The sequence below is a fragment of the Podarcis pityusensis genome, assembly GCF_964106645.2.
Source record: "Podarcis pityusensis genome assembly, chromosome: 8".
NCBI classification, from domain to species: Eukaryota; Metazoa; Chordata; class Lepidosauria; order Squamata; family Lacertidae; genus Podarcis; species Podarcis pityusensis.
The window spans coordinates 57,314,690-57,338,142 of NC_138033.1; the positions used below are offsets into that span (position 1 = coordinate 57,314,690).

The following is a 23,453-nucleotide window of genomic DNA, read 5'->3' on the forward strand; positions in this document are numbered from 1 at the left end:
TGGCAACTTGAATGGCTATATATGCTAGCAGTGGAAAATATATGCCGTGCATCTTTCCCTCTCCCTGCCCCCCATGCAGAAATTAATCCCCATGCCACTTTTTCTAACATTTGAAATGACTCAACAAGAAAAAACTTGTTAACCTTTCTTCAGGCATTGGACAGGGGATTTTGTAGGACACTGTTGAGCATGGGCCTTGCACAGAGGAATGTGGCAGCTCAATGCCAGAAGAAGGTGCTGTAGCTTAGTGGTAGAACACATGCTTTGCATGCAGAAGGTCCCAGTTTCAGTCCTCGCCATTCCCAAGTAGGGCTGGAAAAGGTGGTTCTAAGATCCCAGTCAATGTAGATATCAATGTGTTAGATGGACCAGTAGTTTGACTCCATATAAAGTTTGCTTTCTATGCTTTTTCTCCCATCTATTCAACCATGTCCTATAAAGGGAGACTGAAACATTCCTGACCTTAGGCTGGAAGTAGGCTATTATGGAGGATTGATGGGGGAGGGCGAAAGCATCGACCACACATCTCTTTTTCTCTAGTGATTTCAGCAGCTGCAAAACACGCATCACAATGGTACCTCTTTGCCTGTTTTCCCACCTCTACAAACAGAAGCTAGTGGAATTCAGCAGAGGTGAGGGAATGTGCACCATGATGATCATCAAATCATAGAAGGGACCCTGAGTCCAACCCCCTGCAATGCAGGAATCTCTACATGTGGTGCCCCATTCAGTTTGAAACCATGCTGCACCCTGCTTAGCTTTGCAAATGAGCTAGCAGTTTTACTGCTACACCACTAGGAGGGGATATGCCATGCAAAATCGTTTCAGGTGTGTGCCTCTCCTCTACCCCCCCTCCCAGCAAAGGGCTACTCAGTGCACCCTGTACCTTGGCACACCTTGGAACACCAGAAGACCTGGTGGTGGTGCAGCTGTTGGCACAGGCAGTTCTACTACAGTGGCCAGCAGAAAACCTACCCCTTTTAACGCTCTAACAATATAGCCTGCCCAAGTGCCACTTTGGGGCATTGTGGGAAGATCAGAAAGGTGGCTTCATGTTTTACCTGCTGGGCGAATCTGAGCCAAGGGGGTCTTGCCTCAAGCACTGATGGGCCCTTCTGGCATGATGATCAGCCATGCTGAGTGCTGCTGCCATGTCCTATATTTTGCAGTAGGAGATGTTTCCAGGGGGGAGAAGAAGAGAGGACACAGGGCTGGTGCTTTTTAAAAAAATGCAGTCAGAACCCTCTATCATGCCACTCTCCAGCTTAATTACAAACCAGGATAAGAACTCTGCCCCCTCCCTCAACAAAAGCTCCTATATTGCTTTGGGTAGCAGAAGAGGGGAAAAAACACCCAAAGTCCTTCGTTCAGTTAGGTAGGCTCTTTATCTTTGAAGAACTTTCTTCAATATGTTGCATGTATTAAAAAGTGATTTTTTTCCCCGGGTTGCCTTTACACAAAACATTGATTAAGTAGCAGCTATTCCCAGACTACCTCATGATCAAACCAGCAGCTGCTTCCTTACATAAGTTTCTGCAGATAAGTCTGCCACTGGCATCTGTACTAATAGGATTCTTGGCTATTTCGGCACATCGGCAACCTTCTGAGAGAGCTTTTCATGTCTGCAGTTTGTGGCCTTTGGAAATAATTTCTTCAAACTACTATTTGTGGCTCGGAAGGCTGCTCGTTTCTGGGTGTCCCAAATAAAATCGGATGGACTAGCGAGGCTCGGCACTTTTTTCTCAGTTGACGGGCAAAGCAGCTGCACATATAACATCCGTTGTGCCCCCCTCCCAAAACGTTTTTAATTACCTTTGATTCATCGCATAAAGCCCCCGACTCGCTTGGCGCTATTCGAAGGTCCTCCTCCCCCACTCCACGTGAGCCAGAAGTCCACCCGCCCTGCCCCTCTCTGCCCCGACGAAGCATCATCTTGTAGGTGGCTGGGATAGAGCTGTTAAAAGTCTGTCTTGTAGATCTTGCTGATCTGCGACAATGTGTTGGGTTCAAAGGATTTCTCGGAGCTTGAAACAATCCGAGCGAAAGATTCTTTGCTTTGTTTCACTTGCTGCTTTAGCACTGCAACTACATACTCGCTCCCTTGGGGTCAAGCGAATCGGTGACTAGACCTGCCTCCAGCTGTGTTATACATCTAATTCTGCAGAGAATAAAATACGAAATGGAAACACCTCTCCCTTCAGCGTGATGCCTCTTGAGAGTTCATCATCCAAAACTACTTATTAGCCCCATCGCCGCCTTTCTCCTCCTTGCTTCTTCATTGTGTTTCACGCTCCTCTTGAAGAACAGCCCTATTCTTTTATGCCAGGCTAATTCTGATTTCGTATGGCTGTGCACACAGAGGCTAAAATGCTCCAGCCTCTCACTGTACTCACTCCCCCCCCCTTCACCATTATCGTGAATGGAAATGGTTGCCGTCCTCCTTACTCCTACTTTTAACTCTGTCTCTTCAACAAAGCTTCTATACCTCCTCTTCCCTCAGGAGAGAATTTAAGTTCTTCAACAAAGTAAATGCTTTGAATCTTGCCCCAAGAGGGCAGATTTCTTTTGTAGAAGATAATGAAAAATCAGAATTCAGGCCTGCACCAAATTACACTTTACACAGGAGCCTGCGATTGGCATATATCCTAATGCCTCAGATCTGCCATTCTACCTTCCTGTTAAACAATAACTATCCCGCGAACAGGCTGATGGATGCAAACCCACAATGCCCCTTGCCCTATTTATCTGCCCCCTTGGTGTTCTCTGTGGACTAAAATTGGACCTAAAATTGCTCTAGGTTCTGCCCTATATCCACAGGCACTGTCAACCTTGACATATGACAGGACATAAGCAAGACCCATCTCCCTGGGGAGGAGCCATGGCCCATGTGTGGAGTCCTCCCTTAGCAAGAACACTTGAATTTCAGTGAGGGGCTTCTGCCCCCAGCCTTTTTGCGATGCCCCTTTTTTCCAGAAGGCTTCAGTTTTAAATGTCAGGGGGCATATTGCCCCCACTCTATTCACCATCCTGGCCATGCCCCCCCGGTCTAAATTTCTCATCATTCCTGTGTGCACACCATACATTTAAAACACCCCTTGCAAAGAATCATAGAATTGTAGAGTTGGAAGGGGCCCGGACTGTCATTTAGTCCAACCCCTTGCAATGCAGGGATCTCAACTAAAGCATCCATGACTGATGGCTATCCAATCTTCAAAGAAGGAGAGTCCACCACCTCTTGGGAATCTGCTCCACTGCTGAACAGCTCTTACTGTCAGAAAGCTTTCCTGATGTTTAGTGCACTGATGTGACTTGGGTATAAGTCAGCTTGCTGTGTTTTTGGAAGAAGTCCTTTTCATAACTGTCAGGACGTGCACGTCCTGCCCAATCAGGATGTCCCTATTCACAAGTAACAGGCAATATAGGCTGAGTTCACCTAGCTCCTGTTGCATGGAGGTCCCGTTGAACAAACTTCCCAACTCATCATGAGTTCCAGTGAAAGTAATCGGACCTTACTTTTGTAGGATCATTTTTTCTTTCATGAAAGTAGGTGGATTTTATGAGGGTGGGCAGAATTTAAGAATTTGCATTGAAGCATCTTGCCTTTTAAAGATAAAATGACTGAGTCCTCTCCCCTTTTTTTAACCAGTAGCAGAAAGAAGAAAGCATTGCTGCTTTAGCAATGTTGTGGGTTAAACCACAGAGCCTAGGACTTGCTGATCAGAAGGTTGGCGGTTCGAATCCCTGCAATGGGGTGAGCTCCTGTTGCTCAGTCCCTGCTCCTGCCAACCTAGCAGTTCGAAAGCATGTCAAAGTGCAAGTAGATAAATAGGTACCGCTCTGGCGGGAAGGTAAATGGCGTTTCCATGTGCTGCTCTGGTTCTCCAGAAGCGGCTTAGTCATGCTGGCCACATGACCCAGAAGCTGGACGCCAGCTCCCTCGGCCAATAAAGTGAGATGAGCACCGCAACCCCAGAGTCGGTCATGACTGGACCTAATGGTCAGGGGTCCCTTTACTTATCTTGCTCCCAGGGGTATCCTCTCCCAGGTACCAGGTGGTGGCTGGACAGGTGGCAGAAAGGCTTTTGTTTGTTGGGGGAAGAAGACAAACCTCTGACTACCTTCTTTTTAAAGGCAAGGCACTCCTCTTTCCCAGTTATCAAAATTTGCCTACCCAAAAAATTAATCTCATGTAATAATATTCTCATGTAATTTGTTCTTAATGTCTGCTCGTTTGTTTTGGGTATTTTTAATGAATATTTTAGGCTGTCTACTGTAAACTACTTAGCGGTCTTGGACCTAGTAAGCAGTATACACATTTTGATGAATGAATAGAATAGAATAGAATAGAATAGAATAGAATAGAATAGAATAGAATAGAAATCTTCTGGAGAGGTTTTCACTCCAGCCTCCCATCTTGCTCCTTTGGTTTCAGTGGGACTTAGGTGACAATCCTGTAAGCACTTAGCAGTGAGTAAGTTCCACTGAGTATAGTCGGCCTTATGTTTGAGTAAGCGTGCGAAAGGTTTGCACTGTTGGTAACACTTAACCTTAACATGATGAAGGCAAATGAATGCCAGATGAAAAGATGTGGGGTGTGCAATTAAGGCAGGAACACATTTTTCCTTTTAGGATAATTTCAATAGATTATTTATCTCTTTCATTTCGATGCTTACCCTCTTCCTCACACATGCACGCACACACACACACTGCATTTCTGAAGCTCATTGATCACAACTAACCCCATAGATTTAGAAGCTTTCATGATTACAGAAAAGGCCCCTGAATGCTCATATCCTTTCCAAAGAACCATAGCTTTCAGAAGCTTGTTAAAAAAAAAAGATGTCTCATATATAGCCAGGCAAACTAAATTGAACAACATGCTGTTCTCTGTTTTGTAATCTCTTGTTGATTTGTAGTACAACAGGTAAAATGCAGTTTTTATGCTGCCTGCCTTATGTGTGTAATACAAACTGAGCAGCCTGCAGCTGTCCAAACGACATTACTACTCTATAATTCTTGACCAGTTCCTCTTTCTTTCTTTCTGGACCGTTATTGATTTTTCTTCTTCTCTCCCCCTGCTTCCCCCTCCCCCTTTTACCCAGAGCCTAACAGCAGAGGATTAGAAAAATATATAGTCAGAGAGAAGCTACATTGAGTTTACATTGAAAACAATAGAAGTACATGTTTCAGTAAGCACCAGGATGTATTGATATCTCTAGCTCAAGAGGGAAAGGTACGTTCGGAATATAGAAGATCCTCTAGATGCCAGGAATGCTCCGCTAATAAGTGCACTTCTGTAATCCTGTAGACGAGGCTTAGAGAACGTCCCCCCACCCCAGGCCCTAGTAAACACTGAAGTAAAATGGGTTACCGGGAGAGTCTATTGAGAAATAATTATGGGTGAACAGATGAGGAAAGATACTTCTATAATGAAAAACAACAGCCAATTCTTGTTTAAATAGAAAAGGTTTTTTTTAAAAAAAGGTTGCATGTCTTGAGCTAGAAAGCCCCCCATTCTTCAAATCCCACTTCAGTTTTTAAATTCACTGGGTAGCCCAAGTTGCCGTTTTCTCATTCAGCCTTGATCTGCAACATGGGCCATTGAAGTTAATGGATATGGCTAACTTAGTTCTATTAATTTCAATGGGATACAAACCCCTTTGCAACCTGGTGCCCTCCGGATGTTTTGGGCACCAGCTTCCATAGTCCTTACCTATTGACCATGCTGGCTGTGGCTGATGGGAGTTGGGAGTCCAAAATATCTGGATTCGGAGAAGGCTGAAGTGAACACAACAAATTTTGTCTTGGAATAGGAGTTTGTCTTGAATAGGAGACAAATTTTATGCAACAGAAGGGTAGAGGCACTATCTCCCCTTGGGGTTGGCTCAGTGTGCCTTCTGCTGTGTGTCTTCTGCTGTCCATACCCAAGATATGTCTGGGACTGGACAACAGGGCCAAAACAGGTGAATTTTGTACCCTTCTGCGAGTGTCCTGCAGCTCTGCTGCTTTTGTCAGCCATATGTGAGTTGCTGCAGTTTACATCTGGTATTTTCCTTTGCATTGTTCGTAAGCAGCAGGCATGCCAGCCATTTGACTTAGCCATGATTTAGCCATCTATTAAAAAAAGGGGGGAGAGCAACAGGCTTTGTTTATTTAATGGAATTCCTCCCTTCAGAACCGTTTTAACTTTTAATCCCTATAAATTAGTCCTAGGATTCCCTCCTCCCTATGTCTCATCACCAAGAAGACACACCTTGCCACTCTTAAATACAAACCCAATCTTCTCCCATAGAACGAGTGGCTCATGTAATTGCTTCTTAATGCTATCTCCTTGTTTCGGCAGCTAAGCTTATTAGCGTGACATAGGAAGTGTATAGCAATTGGTGAAGGAAAATCTGTGTCGTGTTTCACTGCAGATTTCCACGGTTTTTGGAATGTATATCTCTATTTCTGCAAGTGCTCCTTTGCACTGGTCCATGGGTGATATGAGGTTTCTTTCATGCTCTTTTTCTGGAATTACACTCTTCTTGCCCAGAAGTCTTGTTTCCTTGAAAAGCACATTTTACTGTAACATATAAATGAATCTGATTACACTGTCTGTCTGAAGCAGGAGTGGGGAAATCTGTGGCTCTCCAGATGTTGCTGGATTGCAGTTGCCATCATCCCTGTCCATTGGCTATGTTGGATGGAGAGGTGGTTGGAGTCCAGCAACATCTGGACCCAGGCCCCGTTCCCTGGTCTAAGACTAAAACCATAGTGATTAAGCCCATTGAACTCAATGTGTAGGGCTGGGCTGTTGATGCTTAGTTCTGGCTTCTGTTTGTCCATCACCCTTTCATTCATTACAGCCTTCTTAGAATTTTTTTGGTTATGCAGCATTTTAAATGCAGGTTTGCACTTTGAACAACTTTACTGCATTGGCATTCTGGTGCATAGTCATTCAAATGGCAAGCCAGGAGTGGTGTTTGCTCCATCCTCCGTCTTCCGAGATGGTGAATTGGTCCTACAACTCTGTGTCTAAACATGAATGTTGCCATACTCCTCTGTTAATACTACCATTGGCCTAGACCAGCCTTTCTCAACCAGTAGGTCCCAAGATGTTGTTGAACTACAACTCCTATCACCCCTAGCTAGCAAGGCCAGAGCTCAGGGATGATGGGAATTGTAGTCCAACAACATCTGGGAACCACAGGTTGAGAACCGCTGGCCTAGACCCAAAGCGCTGTAATGTTCATTCCCTCCGCCATATGTTCTGCCTTCTCCTTCAGATCTCATGCCGAACTTCTTGTTTGTGAAGTGAAGCATGTTGGTTTGTACAACGGAGGCCTTTCCATCTTAGCACCCATTCTGTTGGCTTGGCTATTGGCTGATACATTTGAAAACATTTACATCCTCCCCTTTCACTGCAGTTGTAGTCCTTGCAGTGCCTATAGCAGATAAAAGCAACTTTAAAAGTGGTGGAAGACCATGAGAGAGGGAGCGGAATGGCTCTTCACTGGCAGGGAGTTCCGAAGTCTAGGTATGGCCTTAGGGAAGGCCTACTGCTGCATCCCAGTCGAGCATGCCTCAGCCAGTGTCATTATATCATTTTTTTCTGATAGATGGATCATACCTTTTTAATCTACAAAACATTCTTAGTTACTCACTTTTCCTGCTTTTTTTCTGTTCATCATTTGCATTGCTTTATTGTTGCTGATTTTTAGCCAATTCTCCATTTAATTTTTAATCAAGTTGCTTTTAGTACAGTTGCTTTATTGACCCCACCTTAAACTTTGTGAAAAGGCATCTTATGAATTTTGCAAGCACATTGATCAATTAAACATCCCCACTAAAGTGTGTGCAAGTGTGACGGTCAGCAACTCCTCTCCCAGGAAATAAACTTGAATGCTATGTTTCTGAATTATAACAAAACCATTAAAAAAATCTCTGCATTCAGCTACCAATAGTGCATGATCAATCAATTAAAAGATTTGTGTTTCCTAGTATTCCACTTAAAACTGGCTGTTTGCTGACTCCATTTTCTCCTACTGGAATGTACACTGGTAGCATTCAGTAATGCTAAACTAATAGTAGGAAATCTGTTGCCTTCTAAGTGCTGCTGGACTCTCATGTCCCATCAGTCCCAGTCAGATCGAGTCAGGGATAGTGCAGCAACATCTGAAGGGCTACACAGGTTTCCCACCTGTGCACAATTAGGCATTTTGAGTATGTGCCCCCAGGCTTAGATAGTCCCTCCTCTCTTTCCTCTTCCTAGCTGTTGCTTCCTGTTTTAGTGGCACCCTATAGTTTGCCGCTTCAGCTAAACCATTGTTTGTTTGGAAGCTAGGGTTGCAAATTGAAGACTCAGCCTGATTTGTTTTGCTAGCTTGTAGGCAAATGGTGGTTTATGCAGCCTATTGTTTTCTGGGATCTGACAGAACAGCAAAATATAGTTTGCAACTAAAACATCTATGGTTGCTGTGTACACGGGGAGACCAGAGAGTGCAATTGTTCTGTTGCCATCAGCAATGGCACATTTTTGTTTCGGTTTCTTAATACGTTGAAACATTAATAAAACTTTGAAAATAATGCTAAACAAATGTCTCGGTTTTATTGGAACATGGGAAGCTGCCTTATACTGTGTGAAACCATTGGCCCATCTGGCTCAGTAATGTGTACACTGACTGGCAGCAGCTCTCCAGGATTTCAGATGGGGAGTCTTTCCCAGCGCTACCTGGAGATGCTGCTGGGAATTCAACCTGGGATCTTCTACATGCAAAGCTGATGCTCTACTGCTGACCCATGGTCCTTACTCTTATTACATCTGAACAGCTGCAAAAGCTTTCAACATTTCTCTCTCTCTCTCTCCCCATACATACACGAATATACATACATACGCATACCTGCTGGCTGTGAACAACACATAATGCCTCTCAGGTAGTGGGCTCTATTTATGAAAGCTTAAAAAGTTTATTCATTTTGTTGTCGCATAATTCTTTGTTGCTTTACCACAGTCTTTTCAGTTTCTGTCCCTTGTTTGACAACAGTGACAGTGATAAAAAGAAGTGCAAAAATGGCTATTTACCTCTGGTCTTTGGTTGTACTAACAAGGACAGTGATGCTTCATGGAGAAAACCAGGTTGCAGGCATTTTGGTTGGTAGCAAGGAAACCTGGTAGTCTGCTTTTACACAAGACATGGCCGCAAACATCTTGCAACACACATATACAAAGTGCCCTGTGTAGAGCCAGTTGGGGCAGGGTGATTTTTCCAAGTTCCAGTAGCCAAGCCATCTTCCATTGCTCGTTGCATCATTCTTAAACTCTTATTAAAACACAGAAGGTGGTATGAGGTGTGATTTTACTTTCTGCTGCCTACAAAGCTCTCTTACCTTTTCTCTTTTTGTTTGTTTAAACAGAAAAAGACCTACCAGTGCATCAAGTGTCAGATGACCTTTGAGAATGAAAGAGAGATACAGATCCATGTTGCAAATCATATGATTGGTAAGAACCCTTTCAGCTTTGTCGCTCATAGGCTACGTAATGTTTGAGGTTGACTTCTCTGTTCAGTTATTTTATATTTTGTTATGCTGTTCTGCAAACATTGTTGCGATAAATGCAAACAGCCCCGGGGTTGATTAATATGGACTGTGGTTGCCAATTCTGCTTGGTTTGGCCCCCATGCTGCACCAGCCAGGAATATTGTAGTTACTTCCCATGTCAACATTGCAGCACTTGGACGAAAAAACACTCACGGGACATCTGGTTTGTATGGGTAGTTTTTAGAATGTGAGGCTATGCTCACTAGGGAGATGTGGAGAGTTTGGGCTGTGTGTTGAGTTTTACCTTGATCCTTTCTAGCCTGGGTTCACATGTAATGAGCAACAATGGTTTGTGCTAACCCTATTGAAAAGCTCACACCATAGTTGGAGCTTCCAGATGTATTGTAAGGAAAACATGCTTTAGAGCTGCTTGTTAGCTTTTGCTTCGCATCTGCTTGGTTCCTAAGTTCGCTCCCATCTTCACCACACATCAGCAGGCTCTGGAGGGAAAGCAGTGGCCATAATTGATGTTTGTCGCTTGTCTGTGAATTGGTTTAGCATAAACTCATTTCAGACTATGCTTTCAGATCTTGGTTTCTTGTTCCCAATCAAACTATAGTTTGTAGACAGGGTTGGGTAAGTTATTAAAAGAAACCAGAATATGGCTAAACAAAACATGGTTTTGTGTTAATGTTTGATTCTGGCCCTAGTACATGTGTTTGTTAAACCACTAGATAAGTCTGATGGTCCTCACAAGAGTTTAAGGTTGCCTTAGAATCCAAACTGAACTAAGAAATGTGACAGTTATCTCTCCCCCACAAACTTTTGTTTCTTGAGGTTCCAGGAATTTGAAAACTATGTTGCAGGCTCATGCCATTATATATATATCCATTTTATCTTCCTTCCTCTTTCCCAATCTTAAATTTTGCCACTTGGGATATGTGTTTCAAACAGTTGTTCTTCTTGCCTTTAAGAGTCTCCCACTGACAGTGTTTAAGTATCACCTGGTTTTCAGAAGGCAGCAATTCTCCTCATTTCAAAAGCCGCTTAAAATGTCTCAATGCCACGTTGTTGCTTTCGTGCCCCATTTTTGCTCATGTTAAAATGAAACTTTTGACAAGAGCTTCCACTTTATGCCATACATTTTCAGTTTTATCTGGGAAAGGGGAGGGGGGAGGACTACGAAAAGTGCTTGCTGGTTGTCAACCACTTAGAAGCAATTACGCTTCAATTTTGTGTGTCATGACATTGAATTGCTCACATTTCCATAGCTTAAAAGTGGTGAATTTCTGAGGCACATTGTCAAAACAAAATGCCTAAGAAGTTTTATTCCAGCCAACCTTTTTTTTTTTAACCACTTTTGGGGCTATATATATATATATATCCTAAGCATCTTAGATTTTTGAGATATGTGTGTGTGTTCCTGTTTTCTGAGCCCTGGGCCTTTTTTGTTTTCAAGCCTGGTCATAATGGGAATGAGATCTAGTAAAAAAAATGTTACTGCAATCAAAAGGGCTGTATTTCTGATGCAGCTGTAAGGGCTGACTTTCTTTTTTTTCCCCTTTCCTGAAAAATGCGGAGAACTACTTCTTCTATCTGCACAGATGTTATAAATATATGTGAAGGCTCAAGAGCTTAGTTTATTTTGATGCATAGACCACAGAGGAGTTCCTTACACATGCCACTCCAGACGTATGTCGTTGAAGATCCTTCAAGGGCCCTACAGTGTTCTTTATGTGTTCGCGTGCGACATCCATCTCTGATAATCATAATGATTTCCCTTGAACAATTTAGCATTTAAAGGAAGTATTCTTCCACGTATGGAGCGCCCATTATCATTAATGGGAATTATGCACAAATGTTGAAGGGAGGATTTGAAACGCTGACACTGAAGATTAGAGGAAAACCTTTTTTTCCCTGGAAGAAAAATAGGTACTGTCACTCATCGTAATTTCCACAGTAGCGCTAGGCAGGGAGCTTGCAGGCAGTGTCAGGGAGGTTAAAATGAAGTTATCTAAAAATGTTTGCTTTTGTGGCAGGTGTTAATGCAATCTCTTGTTTGCAGGTGTGAAGGTTGAGAGCTTTGCTAATTGGACCATGGTGATTTCAACTCCTTCCCGCCATCCTTCTCTATCTCCCTCCCCTCCTCATCCCACTCTTTTAGTAAAATCCATATGAAAGAGACGTATCCTTAGACAACTGGCTATGTATTTTTAAATTAAAACTGCGAAAGGGTGGTGGGGCTGTTCGTGATCTAGAAATACGTAGTGAACACATTATTTTGCAGATTATGCTCTGTGGTTGGGCTCAATTGGTGAAGCAGCAATGTGATGCCACTTTGTTAAACTGGCTCTGCATGTATCCCAAACTGCCTGGCCACAGCCTTCTCCTGTGGCTGCTCCCTTTCTGACTTCCACCCATGGGCACCATCTTCTAACATGTTTACCACCTAAATTGTCACGTTGGAGGCGAGAAGGATATATAGAACTAACAGTGGCTTTGCCGTTGGCCCTTGTTGGCAGTGCCCTTCGGTTAGTAAGGGCTGGCTGTGGCCCACTGTGCTTGGCCCGTCTATTCAAACTGGACCTCCATCTTGTAAAGGCTCATCACTAATGATGCTCATTTTGCCCTTTTGATCCAGAGACTCCAGCTCACCCTCCCCCATGGTAGGAGGGAGCCCCTTCCCTTGCCCAACATGGGTATGATTGAAGTGGCACAGATTCAGATTTGATGCTAGGGAATACACATTGTTGTCTTAGGTTGAACAATTGAGGAGCCCCATTTATTTGAAGTCATTAAGAAATGCAGATGTACCATAGCCTGGGCCCAGTATTCTGGAGCCTGAGTTGGAAGGATCGTAGCTGTGTAGAATAACATACATTTTGCATGTAGAAGGCCCTGGATTCAGTTTCTGGCATCTCTAATTAAGAGGGGTCTGCATGTTAAGAAAGTCCCTGGAGAGCTGCTGCAACTTAGTGCCCTCTGCGTGTTGCAGATTGCAACTTACATCATCCCACACTTTGGGCTATGCTGGCTAGGGTCTGATGGGAGCTGTAGTTCACAACAACTGGAATGCACCACATTGCTCATCCCTGGAGCAGACAATACTAGGCTAAACCAATGGGCAGAGCATGTCTGTCTGGCATAAAGGCAGCTTTCTGTGTTGCGCTGGAAGCTCTGCTTCCTTGTGACCAAACAGCCCTTCAGCCTAATGAGAATCAAGTGTTTTGGGAGCCTGGATGTGGTGTCTCCCTGTAGAAAAGCATCCCCCTCGCAGCTCCCCAGTCATATGGCTACATTTATCAAAATAGCATGCAAGGAATGTTCAGTAACTCTCACAACATGTCCTTTTGAAAAATTACCCTTCTGCATTTTTTGCTCTGTGTATCTATAATATACACGTTCGCGCATACAAACACAGTGGCATATTGGGTCCTGTGTGTCATCCCTAGAGTCTGAACAGACTGGCTGTATCCCTAGAGGAAAGATGTGGGAAACATGTTGCTTTGTTTTCATACCGGGGCCTCTGGGAACATTTCTAACGAAAGAACAGACCCCTTCTTAGTCATGATCGGTCTGGATGGAAGAGGGCTGTTGGGGAATATGCTTCCAACCATAGCTTTTCAGTGTTGATGAGCAACACACACACACACACACAGACACACACAGACACACACACTCCTTTTAAAATCCACCTAGAGAACAGGAGAGTCCTGAAAGAACTTAGCTGATTGGAGGCTAGTTTTAATTTGTCGAGAAAAGGGATCCCCTCCCTTCTCCTCTTTGAAACATTTTCAGACTTTGGGGAGTCTGCCCAGGAGTATATCAAAAAACTTTGAGCAGTTCTGGCTGCCTCTGTTCTACTTGCCTCCTCCTGTGCTGACCTGGTAATGTTTAAAGTATATTTGTTCTCTCTCTCCCCTTCTCTTCCCCCCCACCCGCTTATTCCTCCCTCCCACCACCTTCCGCTGCCTCTGATGTGTGCTGTCTGTTAGATCCCTCGAAGGATGGGCATGCTCAGTAGCTGGCTCTGCAGGGGGTGTAGAGGACAGCCACACTGCAGAAGGGATCACAGCAGACGCTTAATGACACACAGTACCTCCCGTGCCAGTGGTGGAGGGAGCAACTGAACATAAATGTTTTGGCTACTGATGTGGGAAGCCAACCCATTGTCCATAGTCATGCACACGAAGGTGCTTAGGGAGCCCTTTTTGTTGTTGTCGTTGAGAAGATTTGTTTCACTTTTGCAAACCTTGGTGCTCCTTGAAATGTGGACATCTCTCTGTCTTGTGCCTGGGTTGTGAGTGTCCTTTTGGCTATGTAAGTGATGCCATTCACAGCTGGAACAACTGGAGTAAGGGTCGTTGATATTGGTCTTCTTTATGCACACAAGTTGCGATCCTTAAGTGACTCCAACCAAACGAATCTGATTGAATATTTTGGTATAAATGGTGTGACCGTCTGGTAGTAGTCCTGTTGGGCTTCCACTACATTAAGTCGTCGGGCCATAAAGATGGTGCAGTTTCACACAAAGTCTATAAAGATTTTAATCCCTGGAGTCTTCTTGCGAGAATAGCTAAATCTGCAGGTTAACTGTTGCATAGTGTGTACTTACTTTGAGCAGGAAACACCATTTCCAAAATCTAACAGTGGTTAGCGTGAAGTAATTGCACCGAAATTAGATTGATTAATAATAATAATAATAATAATAATAATAATAATAATATAGTTTGTCCTTTTGGTGTTGTCAGTTATCATTTGCAAAGGTACATTCCATTTAAATAGAAATGCTTGAATTAAAGCCCATTCATACCATTTCCTTAGTGGGCTAACATTCCAATCCTAAACACATTTAATAGGAAGTAAGTTGTGGTGCATTTCAGTTTCTGTTTTGCCTTCCAAATGCTAATTGACACAACCTATGCATTAATGCATTAATGTATTACTGTAGTACCTCAGATTGAATGCATATGCATTACGTGTTAGTAGTCTTCAGGGACACATGTATGTGGTGCCTGTTAAGTGAGAACTTCTTAAGCCTTGTGAATTCACCTGGGGCGGATTGTGAATAGCCCGTAGGGTGCAAACAGTTCACCAAGCTGTCCACCCCACTCTGTCTTTGCACCGCAGAATCTACATGGCTTTTTTGCATTCTCCAATGTTGAGTCTCCAGGAACAATTGAGGGGAATGCAAGATGAGGGACTTATAAAGGACCAATTTATGCCCTCAATTTATATGCTTGTAGGATTTTTGAACGGTTTGAGGAAGGTTATTTTAGCATTTAATGTTAACATTATTCAGAACTGAAGATACTGAGCAATTCTTAGGAAAGCCTCACATTACAAAACTTGTGCACAGGTGTTGCTTCTGTGTAGGAAAGATGCATCCTGTGACAGTCATATATGACAATTGCATGTCATGTTTTCCCTCTATGTGCAATTATAGTGTCCCAGAATGTGTACCTATAGGTCACATATTGGTTTAATATTGAGGTATGAATGAGTCTTTTGGCTGCACCCACAACTTCTTTGTTCCTCCCTTTATATGAACAAGTGAAGAAAGCAGAAACTCTTTAAGTTTGCCATAGTTTCCTATTTCTGGGAAACTGGCTAATGGTTTGAAACAAGACAATATATTAAATATGGTTTGAAGTTTGTGTCATATTCTGGCTTTTTATGAAGTTGTTAACCATAGTTTCCCAGTTTGGATGAAATGGGAAACTGTAGTTAATTTAAGAGTTCCTGCTTTGTTCAGTCCTGCTCCACAGGGAGGAGCCAAGGGCCTGCAGGTATGCCAGCAAGGCTCTTTCATATTTTTACTCATTCAGCTGAAATATGATAGTGCAATCCAGCCTATAGAGTAAAAAATCTTCAGGTGTAATTATTTGCAAATGACTGGCCATGAGCAGGATTCATACGATATACTGTTTCCAGCAAGGAATTTCCTTCCATATGGAAATATTGTAGCTTTGGAATGGATCCTAAAATTGGGATAGTTAGTCAGTGTTGGCTGGTGAACATTATCCTTGGTTTCTTGACTGTTTATTAAACAGCCTTCCATTGTTCCTGGTTACTTCAACTTCTTGCAATTTTAGAAGATGCCATTTGCTAAAATAAGTTAATTTTCCTGGAGATATTCACTGATTGTGTCAAATGTCTGAAGAACTCTTTAGTCTAATAGTTGTATGTGGTAGCAGTTGAGGCTGATGCTTGAAAGCAATAACTTTTGTAATAGCGTTTAGGCATTAAGGCAGATAAAAATAAAAAGTGTAACAGATTTGTTTTTGAAGTATTACATGCAAATGATCAGCAGGAACATATTTTCTGGACTCCACAGCTGAATGTGTGAATTAATTATGGACACATTAAGAACTCTGAATCTCTCTCCAGTGTTTTTTTTTCCTTTAATGCATATTTCAAATTGTTGCTCCTTTTAAATGTACAGTTTTGGGGGGCTCATCACAATTAGCATACTTCAGTAGTTCATGCAATCTACAGGTTTAAATATGTTAACTGAGATCCAAAGCGTTGTGTAACAGGTATTATGTTTGCAAAAGGATTTTTGACCTTGTGTTTCTCTAATGTCATGCTGTATTGCAAACTTTTGAAGGTGGGGGGAATCTTTGAATCTTTCCTATAGCATGAAGTCACAAGGCGCCCTTTGCCACTCTCTCTCAGTCACTCCATCTGCAATATGGGGGATAATAATATTTTACAGGCTTGTTGAAATTATTACAGTTGGATAAGGCATGCCAAACCCTTTGAACACTTGAAAGTGCTATACAAAATATTATGTATTAGAGTATTGGTACTTTCTGATATGGTATGGTCAAAGGGGAGTGGGGGAGATGGTGAAAGTCCTGCTGGAAGTGCCCAAGGGGGGTTTAATATATTTTGGGTCCTGGCTGTGAACTTTAATGGGATTAGAGTGGGTTGGTTTTCAAATCAAGGCAATTTAAATCATCAGTGGAAAAGTTTGACCGAATAATACATTTCACTCAAATTTCTCATTTTGAAAACCATATATTTCTTGAGCTGTTTGACATGTTAATTGGCAGTGATAACAATGCATATACAGTGGTTTGCCGCTAAGGAAATCCTTTGTACAACTTTAAAACACCACCCAAATCTTATAGCCATGCAGCTCTCATGCCCTTTATACTGAAGAATGAGATCTGCTAAATTTCTATTTGGCTTTCTCTGTATTCTTAGCAAGGTCACTTTCCTGAAGGCTAAGGACCAAAGAGGATGTGACATCAGGGGATCTCTTGACTGGGCTGCAGACACATTGGTTTGGCGACTGTGAGAACAGAATGCTGGACTAGATGGCCTGATCCAGCGACCTCTTCTTACTTTCTTTTGTTAAGATTGGCTGTCAATAGGGATGGGCGAGCAAGTCTACAGTGCATACAGCTCATGTTGCCCGTACCTTCCCCGCCCCTTAACTTAATTGAAAGAGGCAGCTATTTACTGTATATGGAAAGAGACAGACAGACACAACTGCCCTCTCTATTTTCATCCCTATTTTCCAGGGATGTCCCTGATTTAGGGAAGCCATCCTGGTTTCTGATTTTATCCTGGAATGTCCCACTTTTCCTTTGGATGTCCCTGTTTTCATTGGAGAAATGTTGGAGGGTGTGGAGTTATCCAACTCCCAAGTCGTCTGAAGGCAATTCTGTATAGGGAAGGTTTTTTTTTAATGTTTAATGTTTTATGTATGTTGGAAGTTGCCCAGAGTAGCTGGGGCAACCCAGTACAGTGTGTGGGGTATAAATAGTAAAATCATCATTATGGAATGGGACGTCCCTATTTTCATCAGAGAAATGTTGGGAGGGTATGGCAGAGCAATCTGTGCACATGGTGTTAGGCATGCAGACTTCACTTCTAGCTGTACACATCTTGCCATTGTTCCACTCTGGAACAAAGTTCATTGTTTAAAATATTAACTGTACCACCCAGTCACACTGTGTGCGTTCTTTTCCTGTTGTTATCTGTGCATATTTGTTCAGAGCAAATATTATTTTGCTTTGCTTCTTTATCTACTCTGGGAGTGAAACATAATTTACCTTAATATATTCAGTCACATTTTCCTTTTTGCATTTTACCCCCCCCCATCCCCTTTCATTTACTACTTTGGTAATGGCTGCTCAGTTTCACTGACATTTTTATAGCTGCTATGACAACATTCTCCTTTTGCATGATACATTCATAATCGGCCGTGATCACAGCTTCATATTGCTTCTGCTCCCTCCTAACCACGTTAAGATTCCTTCCAGCCCTCCAACCCAATTTTCATGTGCAGTTGTGATTACACCTGTTTAAACATTTTCCTGGTGGTTTCATATTTGCACATAAATGCAGGGGGTGGGGGAAGGCGGAGTGGCTGATGAAACACCTTTTCTGTAATCAGGTTTGAGTCTTCAGTGTGACGAGTCTGAAGTTAGCATAAGCACATATCTCCGCATCAATGTGGGGTGTTTCGACATCTGCTAACTAGTATGGCAGAACAGAGACTTTCCCTTAAAGTTTGCTGAGTTTTCTCTTATTACTTTTTTTAAAAAAACAAACAAACCAAGAATGTGTTAACCTATTCTTTTTTACTTCCACTATTTACTATGAAAATTATGGGTTGCTGGGGAGGATGAGGGAGATGCTTTCTGCAAGTTTCGTTATCACTATCAAAGCTATGTGACTATAAATCATACGTTTCTTCATAAGCCCCACAACTCACCAGCTGGGAAGGGAGGTGGATTCTTATCATGAGGGATTTGCACTGGAACCTGCAAGGGGAAAAATAACTTGCAACTTCTCATTTGCTGGTTTCCAGCAAGACTTTCTGTTCAACACAGAGAAAAGCAGCTGTGTCTCATTTGTGAAGTTCTGCTTACAGTAAGGCAGGCGGGGGAATCTTTGGCCCTCCGGTTGTTGTTGGAGCTCAGCTTCCGTCAGCCCCAGTCAGCATGCTCAATGAGCAGAGGTTATGAGAGCTGTGCTTCAGAAACATCTGCAGGGCCGCAGGTTGTCAGTCTCTGGCTCGAGAAATGGCTACTCTACATGTCCAGAAAGATGATGTAGTAGAACCCTGTTTGGAAAGTTTGGAATTCCACAATGTAGAGTGAGAATGGCACATTTCTCTCTTACACACATATACAGTGGTACCTCGGGTTAAGTACTTAATTCGTTCTGGAGGTCCATTCTTAACCTGAAACTGTTCTTAACCTGAAGCACCACTTTAGCTAATGGGGCCTCCAGCTGCCACCACACCGCCAGAGCATGATTTCTGTTCTCATCCTGAAGCAAAGTTTTTAACCCGAGGTACTATTTCTGGGTTAGCGGAGTCTGTAACCTGAAGAGTATGTAACCTGAAGCGTATGTAACCCGAGGTACCACTGTAGACTTGTATGTGTACCCCGCGCCCCCGTAGCCCACAAGTCTACAACTGCTCTTGAACTGGCAAATAATGAGGTGTCAGGTGGGGAGTTCTACAATAAATCACTGCTTAGCTCTGGTCAAGTGAGGGTACCACAGAGAGATTAGTCTCACCCACCAAGGAAGTCTCCTTGCACCAGTAGGGTAGAGCCCGTCAGGTGATATTCCCTGTCCCCTATAAAAGCCTCTGGGTCACACTTGCTCTCGAGTCTGAGCAAACAAGAGACCCATTCTTAATAACTGGGGACCATCTTCTCTGTCCTCCCCTCCACCTTTCCCCTTGTCCCACCCAGTCAATGGTACAGAACAGCCGTAGCCAAATTTGGACGTTTTCTGAGGATGAGGATGAGTAAAGATTTCTTATGTTGTTGTTACAACCATTATACTAAAGCAAGAGGATTTTCAGCCTGCAACTTGGCTGAGCACTCAGCAGCAAACAAAAAATGTTTGGATGCTAGTTATAGACCCGAATTTATATTGTAGTTTTAATTCTCTTGGTGTCAATTTGCTGTATCGTCTTTAATTAAAGGTCAACAGAAATTGAACTGCAAACCTCGGGGAGACTTTAAACTGGTCCTTTAAGCTACGAGGCTGCCTGTTAGAGATGGTCTTTACTGCGTTTTTTTTATTCTATTGCTGCCAAACTCATTGTGTGCAAGTTAAAGTAGAATGTTGCTCTCGGTTTGCAGGCAAGGTTGGCCAGTGCTTCTGATCATCAAGGAGCTTTTCTCCTTAGTCAATTTTACTTGCCCCCCTTCCACTTTCAGTCATGAACAGTTGATAAAGACCTGATGCATGGAGGCTGCTTCATTCTTTCTAACGCTATCGAGAGTTGGCAAGAATTGCCATCCAATTTACTCTTTCGAGTAATTTCAAAACCTGTTTTAACGAACAAAGTGATTTAAAGAAGAAACAGTTGTTTGTAGGGCAGGGAAACATGCCAGTTTAGCCCAAAGGTCATGGCCTTCTGAAGAGTAGATGAAAATCAATGCTAGTTTGCACCACTGGTCATCAGATTTCTCAGAGGCAACCTGCATAGCTAGTTAGAGAAAGCGCTCCTGAAACAGTATCGCTTCAAAGTGCAGCAGCCTGGGTAATTGAATGTTTTCTAATGTGACCCTACATATACAACAAAAACAAGCCCTCTTGCATGTAGAAATCTAGAAACCTTTCTCCCTGGGCTGCTGCTTTTCAACAGCCAAAGGCTTTTTTTACATGAAGGGGCATTCAGACACATTGATTTACATGACTGCGCTGTCAGTAGGATGATGCCCACTTTTGGACTTGATAGGCAGGGACTTCATGGTATCTTGCCTCCTCTTCCTGTCCTCCAGATCTTCCCAGCCTCCAGTAAGATAGGTCAGCTCTTTATCTTCTCTGGGAGCAAATTTCTTTAATAGTTTAGTCTGTGGGTTTGTTCTTTTTATCCTTGTTTTGTGTGGCATAGTATTGGGGTTGGGAGTGTGTTATCTGGTGAGATTGCTATATTGTTTATTGATATCCCTGGGTTTTTTGTCTTGACATTCTCCTCCTTCTTTCCCAGGAGTGTGTGTGTGTGCGTGTGCGCATGTGTGCATGCAGGCGTGCGCGCACACACACAGACACACACACAGTTTTAAAAAGTTTATCTCCCTGGTTTTACCCTTGTATTTTCCTTTTGCTGTTGTTCCTCCCACAGTGGTCTTGCCCTGCGGTAGGGGGCTAAAGCAGTTCACATCGGCCTCTGGCAGCTCCCACACCTACTTAATCAAGCAGGACCTATATTTTTGAGGTGCTCTGAGTGTGCTGGTGGTTGTGGCGGGTCCCATCTCCTTAATTTCAAATGGGACTGCCATTTTTACTCGGCACATTGTTCTTATGTACTGAAGTGGTGCAGTCCTGTTGAGGGTTGTACCATAATCTTTCTCCATTGTTAGGCTCTACATTGAACAAGAGATTCATTATACCTGGAGTGTGTAAACGGTTCCAAAGACAAATGCGCTCTGAACAGAAGTGTGGGAGAAAAGCTGTCTGCATATAAAAACAGCACATTTATGTTGGCATAAGGTTTTGCAGGCTAGAACCCACTTTCTCAGATGCTAGCACAACACTAGTAGTCTACGGAGGCTTATGCTAGAATACATTTGTTAGACTTTAAGGTGCCACAATACTCTGTTGCTCTCGCTGTAACAGACTTAAACAGCTATCCTCCTGGAAAATATCTACATATAGTTCGTTTTTTGTTTTAAAATTCCTGTCGTAAACTTGTAAACATCATGGACTGAAACTTTAAAATACATCCAGAATGAGAAGGTAAGAGGCTACTGCATGCTGCATTTATCAGTTATGTTTCTCCACCACCATCCATAGCGAGGGCTCTGGGGTCTGTGTTTCCATATCTGAAATGGATGACGACTAAAGCCCAAGGAAACCAGTAATGGTGTTTTTCATAGGCCTCCTCCCCTAACCCAGTCACTTCCGCATGCCTCTTCTTCTGCACCCTTTCTTGGTTTTGTTTTTGAATTCACCCATGAACAACTCCTTGCCTTGTGGGGAGGAGTTGAGTGTCTCTGCCTCCTGTCTCCTGTAGGTGCAGCCCCAGCCCCAAATGGTGAGGCCTTGCATTCTTTTCCAGCTCCTGGATTACTGGAGAGGAGGAATATGAAAAATGCTATTACAGGTAGGAGATGTAACATGGTATTCATGTTTAAAAGAGCCCTCAGACCATTCTCCCTTCAAAAGCAAGCATCGCCATAATCTTGAAATGATTTTTTTAATAAAAAGTGAACCCTAAAACTGTAAAGGGCATTTCAGAGGTACAGATCCTAAGACTCTAAAACTCTTTTGCTGCTATGGGTTGGACCTAGTCATGTATTCAAATATGACCAGTTCTGGGTTGCTCTGCATCTGTAGCGCCTGGGCTTATGATTCGGGTCAAAGAACAAAGACTTAAATATATGTTAACAGGACATTTTAGTTTGTGTAGTGTTGTCAGTTAGCTTTAAGAATAGTGTGCTGTTTTTATATGTTTTGAAATGGGAGGTGCTAAAATGAAAAGCTTCCATGATGAAAGTGTTGTACACACAGAAACCTACACCTACATCCTTTCTCTCTGTGTGCTTTGGCTGAAATAAAGAGGTGGCATGGAGAAACCCATTCATGTTTCACATACATACACAAGTACACACTGCTCTGGGACCCAAGGTACCTTTATGAGAGCATTTAAGAATACAAGAAGAGCCACACTGGATCAGGCCAATGGCCCATCCAATATTCTGTTCTCACAGGGGCCAATCAGATTTCCATGGGAAGCCCACACTTGCACAAGGAGAAGGGGATGATTTCTGCTGCCCCCTCATGTTGCAGCCTCCTGCACTTGTAGCCATGCTGTTCCGAATGATCCCTCAACCCCACCTCAGGGGCAGGGTGTGTGGGTGCAAAGAGAAGTGGGAGGATGTGAGAGAGCCACTTTTTATGATCTAAATTTAATTCGGTTAGTAGAAGAGAAGTTAAGATCCAAGGCAAGTCCATGACCTTTGTGCATTTTCTCTCGTTTAAATAATAAATAGTCACACACCTCCCCATCCTGGAACAGCTATAACTTCAGATTTAAGTTTGATTCATATTGCAGAGCCAAAGCAAAACATACCCAACTGCACCATACCATGTTGCTGAGTTGTTATGTAACAAATGTGGATTTCTACTAGAATATTGAAAAATCAATTGAATGTTTTTATCTGTTTTTCCCTCTCTCTCTCTCTCTGTGTTAATGCATCTTTTAAAAGCCACTAATTACTTATATACCCAAAAGTAAGAAATGTTTAAAATATACAGCCCAGCAGTTAAATATGTTAATAGGGAATTATTAAAGTGAAGTGTGGATTCTTGTCATGAGCCTTAATAGTTCCTCTAAATCTGTTTTGATTTATTGAGTCAATGTGGGAGGCATTAATATCTCTTGTCACAGCCTGTAACTCTTGCAGATTTTCCAGGTTTCAACTTAGGGTCCACTTGGAGCTATTAGTCTCAAATGGTGCAAAGAGGGGTTCTGTACTTGAGCGTCAAGCTTTTCCTGCCAAAAGCCCTTAGGAAACCATTGGTTTTAACCCCCTCCCATCCAAAAGGCAAACCTTGCTGCACCTGCAGAGTAACCTAGGTCGGGGGAAAGGGGTTTTTAAGTGCAAGCCAGGGGTTTTAAATAAACATCTTACATGTCACCCCATCTACTTAAAATATTTAGTGGCTCTAAAACTCCCACTGGTATTGGAGACTTTGACTCTTTTGCCCTTGGAGAGGGTCTGGTACTGGAAATCCTTGTGCTTAGAAATACCAGCATGAGCACTTCTCAAATCTTTCAAGCAACTGCCCTCTCAGGAGGTGCTTTGGCTTGCCAAAGTTTAGGCAACATAGACAGTTATGCTACTTTTATAGCAAGCACTCAGTTTTTCATGGTTATCTGCACCTGGGAAGAAGAAGAAAAGCCTCAATTTCTTTCAATTCTTCATCTCCCTTTCACTGTGTAATAC

The 23,453-nt window shown here is 42.9% G+C and overlaps 1 protein-coding gene across 3 annotated transcripts in view; it reads left to right on the plus strand.

Moving 5' to 3' along the window:
• ZNF423 (zinc finger protein 423) overlaps positions 1–23,453 on the plus strand; it is a 319,298-nt gene that overhangs the window by 187,891 nt on the left and 107,954 nt on the right. For 2 of the 3 annotated variants that reach the window (XM_081015494.1, XM_081015493.1), the window contains exons 5-6: positions 9,397–9,481; positions 21,518–21,607. In XM_081015494.1, the coding sequence (XP_080871620.1) occupies positions 9,397–9,481; positions 21,518–21,607 (175 nt within the window). The remainder of the gene's footprint in view (positions 1–9,396; positions 9,482–21,517; positions 21,608–23,453) is intronic. The other variant, XM_081015495.1, reaches the window with a different exon arrangement.